Source organism: Labrus mixtus, chromosome 7 (assembly GCF_963584025.1).
Source record: "Labrus mixtus chromosome 7, fLabMix1.1, whole genome shotgun sequence".
In the NCBI taxonomy this organism is placed as follows: domain Eukaryota; kingdom Metazoa; phylum Chordata; class Actinopteri; order Labriformes; family Labridae; genus Labrus; species Labrus mixtus.
In genome coordinates, this window is record NC_083618.1 from 14,007,820 (window position 1) to 14,013,819 (window position 6,000).

Here is a 6,000-nt window from a genome sequence, read left to right on the forward strand (position 1 = left end):
AACTATGAGAAAACTAAAACTGGACTGGTTGGTAGTGCTCTACAAGTGCAAGGCAATTATTCTATTTTAATTGATAATTCAAAGAAGACAGAACTGAAAATTCACAAGCTGCTGTTCAAATAGCGTAATCAGGCACTAATAGTTGAAGTCATGAAAAACAGAGTCCTTGCTCAATGTTCGCAGCTGACTAAAAAAAGCTCCAGGTTAACTTTGTAATACCCCAATATATAATGCACTTATTGGATAAGATTGTCGACCAAATAAATGTCTTGAAGAATAAAATAGTAATTAAAACTGCTCCATCCAACACAGGGCATCTTTTATATTGTGCTTGAGGATGAACGAATCCCTCAAAAGCTTTAAAAACAGTTTTAGTTTTCTGTTTGGAGATACAAACTAGCATGTATTCCTGTCTGGCCCTATTTATCAGAATGTAGCCTTGATGTGGATAACATAATAGCAGAATGACTATTAGCATTTGCAATGTGACTTTCCGTCTTCTAAGTTACAATTCAAAGAGCCTCGAGTCCCACTCTTGGCTGGGTGGAAAATCAATAACACTAAGCAGAATGCCTCCCTGGCCTTGAGGCTTTCAGAGAAGCTCTGTCTGCGAGCATCCCAACAAATAATAACATGAATATTTATGAAGAGGTCTCTGGATGAAAATATTGTTTACACACAAAATAGGAGAACATCTGTAAAATTATGCAAGTGAGGATACAATATATTTCTTAAAGGTCAGATTAGAATGTTTTGTTGGCATGGTAACACTCTTGCTCTGCAATAAAACTGTGATTGCATCTAAGGATTTTTTTGGTGTGAACCAGAGCAAACATTGGACATTTATTTAACATATTGGAAGAACCTTCATTTGATTTTTACACTGGCAACGTCTCTTCATTGTAGTTTCACTCAGCGCACATGTGTACTGAATTAACAATCACCATGAAGTCTTTTATTATCAATCTCTAAGCATGCTGGACATTTAACACAAACGGTGGGTTGAAATGTACTCTCTTTTTGAAACCTCTGTGAATCATGTGAGTTAAACCACATCGTTCATTCTGGTTGGAAATCTTTCTAAAAATGTTGGTGTACACCATTTGCAAGCAACAGTGATTTAAAAGAACAACAATATGGATGTCAAAAGCAACTTGTTTGAAAAGACCACAAAATATCAACCCAAACCTCTCTACATCCATTCCCATTGACATTACAAAGTTTACAGTTAAAATAATTGGATTATATGTATTTAAAGAGCATTTCCAGATATTTATACAATTCTAATGTGTGCCCCTTACATATTCTGTAAAAGCATGACTGTGCTAAAGAAACCTAATGCATTGAAGCACCTCTTTTCTGCAGTGTCTCACATTCATACATGGCCACATCATGACGGTGGCAGCCGCCCAATCATATGCCTCCAAAACACTCTCAGCAAGAGACGCAGGATTACCATAATATAGCGCTGCCAGTCACTTTCAGTCACTACCGTGTGGTGAAGCTTCAGCACTCATGGATGTATCCACACGTGAATAATGCACCATTTTAGAGATAATCCAGTGCAGGTTGTGTTGGAAACAATACCGACTGTCACTGCACTAAACATTGAATTCCATTTGGTGGATTTAACGTACCTGGGCCTGCTATTCAGACGTTACTTAATCAATGGCACATAGCAACTGTTTGTGCCAATTACTTCAATAAAGACAGACAGTAACATGGCATTGAGACCCTGTGCAGAACCCATTTAGTGAGAACTCATTTAGCTTCATTTGCATTTCACTTTGTGCCAGCACTTAAATCCCAGTATCAGGCACAAACAGTGGCACAATCCCAAAGAGGGACTAATCGGTATCCTACTTACACTAAAAAATGTTTTCATATATTTATTTTTAAAGGATTTACCCACCTGTTAAATCTATCTTTGGAACCAACAAGATGCAGGGTAGAGTCATTTTCCAAATCTCAGCTATGCTCATCTCTGGCACATTTTTTGTCAGGGCCACTTGTTTGCTTCAACACATCTTCAATGTCAACCTTGGAAACATCTTAGAAACGATCTCTACGTCCAGCCTCATTTTACAGTTCCTTAACTATGCTTGTGATCATCACACATGATTTCATGTGGGGTTTACTACACAACAGTCCCCATCTAACAACACTCCACAACGTCCATTAAAGTGAAAAGGTCAAAACTGTTTCATCCGGCCACCACTTCGTCACATCGCTCTCCAGTACAAGCGAGACAAGATGAAGCCACACAGATAATGATGGTAATGGATGTGATTTGCAGGAGCAGAAAGGAGCAAGGGGATGGCAGCATTGTTACAGAGCCAGAGGCTTACGTTACAGTCGTAGTGTAGGCAATGTTTTATTCAGCTCTACATGCTCCTCTATGACAGTGTATGATGTACGACTAGAGAGCATGAGGACATCCTGCTAGCCAACTTTGTCAAGACATGGAAACACTTACTCATAGCCATTGAATACACACACATACACTGACAATAGCATTAATGTGGACACACATGGCGTCATCAAGGCTCATATAAAACACACAATGGCAAAGGCAGGTGACAGTGCAGAGAGGAGGGATGTGTGAATCCAGAACCCCAGAAAAAAAGGCTGGCCTGTCTGCTTAGATTAGTAGAACTGTTTCTATTTCGGGAGCGGCTTCAGAGAACGGAAACGATTCATTTAGTGATAAACAGAACACACAGAAGGAGACACAAGGTAAACTTGGAGTTTTCCCAATACCAGCATCATACATGTACAGTCCTCTTTGGCAGATGGGAGTTTTTTTTCATAGGACTCTAAAACTTTTAATGAGCTCCTTTCAGACCTCTTCAATGTCAACCTTATGTTGTGAAACAATCTTTACTCAGGCTCTAATTATTGACTGTCTCTGTTATGATGTAGAGCATATGATTTTATGTGGGGTATTAAAGAATAATTGGGATGCGACAACACTACACTACATGGTCCAAGGCTTGTACCTTTACCAGTATGCCTCAGATACTGTCCAAAATGTGGTCTCTGGTAATGGCGAGATCTAGCATAACCAATAACCTCCCCCCCCAAAAAAAAAAAAATCTTGTGATTTAAGGTACATTAATGTTTGTTTGCTAACAAACAGCAATAGTGTTGTGCAGAGTGTAATATTTGTGAAACTAGCAAGATATTAGAAATCAGCATTTTTCCTCTAACATTATACATGTATAGTATATTTCATTACACAAGTTTATGACTGGGACTCTGTATCGCCAAATACTAATGTCTGAATATCAGAATCTGTAAATAATTGGAAGTAGGTAAACTATCCAACATCTCTTGCAATGACAAAGGATGTCACTCCAGTCCAAAACCAATTGCAACCACATATATCAGTAAACATTGAAGCAGTCAACAGACACTTAAATTAGCTTTTTGGTAAATCATGTTCTTTCTGGCTGACTCTAAACCAAACAGTTTTTACATTTAATCTGTACAGCATCCCAAAAGTCGAAAACACGGTGCCAGTCAACATAACCGGCAACGACTCCAACTTCCCAGCAGCCAATTGGACAACACAACCCATCATTAAAATCACTTACATCCCAACACTTACCACTCATGCTGAGGCTCATCAATGACCAGCAGGATCTTGAACTTCTTGGAGAGGGAAGGGGAAGGAGCCGACTGCTCCACAAACCCGGCGGCGGTTGCGGCCGTCTGTTTGACAGCGTTGGTAATGGAGCTGAAGGAGCTAAAGAAGCCAGAGGACCCGCCAGAAGAGGAGGACTGGGCCTGTGGAGACTGCTGAACCTGCTGGCTCAGACGCCGCTCCTGGGTTGCGGGGGAGCTGGCTGGCACCTGGGATGCTGCTGGAGCTACGGTCGGGGACTGGGCAGGGGCAGGAGCATTTGCTGGGGCTTCACCTTGCTGGGAAGGGGAGGAGGCAGTAGGTGGAGGAGGAGCAGGAGGGTCAGGCCTCTGGAGGTCTGACATGTATCCGTTGGGCAGGTTGGACATGAAGCTGCTGTCAGAAAGGCGGCGGCGGAGGAAGTTCATGGTTGCGGTCAAAAAGGTTGGATAATTAGTTGCTGTTTAAGATGGTCTCTTGGTTTCTTGGCTGAAAGGAGAGAAAGCCGGAAATTGTCCCAAAGAGAGAAACACACAGATCAGAGGTTAGATGAATGACAGAGAGCCAATCAGCAAAGGTATTTGATAAGAGAGCTGCTTCTCTGTTGAAGGAATGGAGTACAGGGAGGAAGGAAAGGATGGATGAAGCGATGGATTAAGCTCTGGTCCAGTCTTCAAGAGACAGCTCTCCAAAGCACAGCAAAGCCAGCAAAAACAGCGCGCGTGTATTGGTAGTCCTCCTCCTGTGCCTTACTCCTCCTCACGAATGCATGAGTGACGTATGAGAGTGTGTGTCTGTGCGTGAGAGAGAGAGAGAGAGAGAGGGGTGTGGTTTGGTGTCGCCCCCTTCGGTAAGGTGCTGGTGTTCTCCTCCACGTCTACTCTGCCTTCCAGCTTCCTGAGCTACTGCAAACTGAATGCGCTGAAGAGATGCTGCTCTCTCTGCTTATCTCACCCTTTCACTCTCTCCCTCTCCCTCCCCGCTCACTTTCTCGCTCGGCACGCTTGCTGGCCGTCTCCCCCCCCCCCCCCCCCCCCCCCTCCTCTTCTCTCCTGTCATCATCCTCCTACATCACAGGCTACGTGTGTGTGTCGTGCTGCAGCCTTGTAGCGCTGCGTGCCGTGTGCAACCACTGGAAGGGGTTTCCTATAAGCGTGCATAAGGTGGAGTTCACAGATGGGAACGCCATCCACCCTGCTCCGCAAGCCCCACCTCCTTCTCCCGCCAACAATCCATCTTTATAATCTCCCTTTTAACCTGCCTTTCCTTCATCCCTTTTCCTCCATTGTGGGCTCACAAATGTGACATGGCTGATACATTTTCTGGAGGACTGATAAATAACCCCCACTCTGAGAATGTGGTTATTTTTTTCCAAAGCATGTGGCCTTATGGAGTGCAGGGGTTTATTGTTAATCTAAACCCCTCTGGGGAAGAAGCCAAGGTAGAGGACAGCAGTAAAACAGGAGGAGAGGAGAAAGGCATAGATCAATTCCTCCCTTATGGTTTCTATCGACTGATTTAATCAGTGCAATGATTCCCTCCAGTGGAACGTGTTGCTGTGTCCTGTTCTGCAGCATCACACGGAGGTAATTGTGGCGCTGACCAAGGGTGGCCATGCTTGAAAAGATCCAATAATGCCATCAGTGAGATGCGCTATTCCTCATCTTACGGCATATTGTACTCTTAGCAATTAGGGCCACAGCATCAAGCAGAGCAAGGACTGTATTGAAATGAAGGGAATAGTTTTATTTTCCAAATGAACTGAATACAAGAAAACGTCAAGGTGCCCCAAAAGTCACTGAACTTTGCACACAGGTCAGAAGTGGTACAAAATTTCAAAATTCATGGGTTTCTTACAGTAGGTCTACGACCACCCATAGTTACTGTACGGTAAAAAATATTTTAAAAAAAATCAGCACCTGTAGGTTTCGCAAACATGGAAGAAACTTGGTTGGCATTCACATCAGGGAAACACCAACAAAAAGATTGTTGGAGCAAAATATTAAATCCAACTGGAACTCTAAATGTACATTGTATTTTGAAAGGATTGTTTCACCTACACCGTAGCAGTGGTGGTATATAGAAATACTCAGTCTTTTTCCTGATAGCCCTGTTTTTCTCCAAGTCCCATGGAGGTATCAGTATATTCCTTTCAACACAACACAATTTGTTTCTCTATCTCTTTCACTTTATGTTTGCAAACAAACACATCCTATTGGCTTAATAATGCATCACTATCTTTGGGCACGACAATAGCACAACTCCAACCTTAATACCGACAGCATCCGCAGCAGGCTCCTTCTGTACCGAACTGTTTGCTGCCCTGAGCTTTACTTTCAGAAATAGTCACAAGATGATAGGACAAAGAGAGAGAG

The 6,000-nt window shown here is 42.8% G+C and overlaps 1 protein-coding gene across 2 annotated transcripts in view; it reads right to left on the reverse strand.

The window, feature by feature from the left end:
- Window positions 1-4,610, reverse strand: part of syn2b (synapsin IIb) — an 85,547-nt gene extending 80,937 nt beyond the window's left edge. Inside the window, exons 1-2 of one of the 2 annotated variants that reach the window (XM_061043154.1) lie at window positions 4,247-4,610; window positions 3,611-4,114 (exon numbers count right to left, since the gene is read on the reverse strand). In XM_061043154.1, the coding sequence (XP_060899137.1) occupies window positions 3,611-4,053 (443 nt within the window). In that variant the 5' untranslated portion in view covers window positions 4,054-4,114; window positions 4,247-4,610. Of the gene's footprint in view, window positions 1-3,610 lie in introns of both variants that reach the window. The other variant, XM_061043153.1, reaches the window with a different exon arrangement.
- Window positions 4,611-6,000: the final 1,390 nt, after the last annotated feature.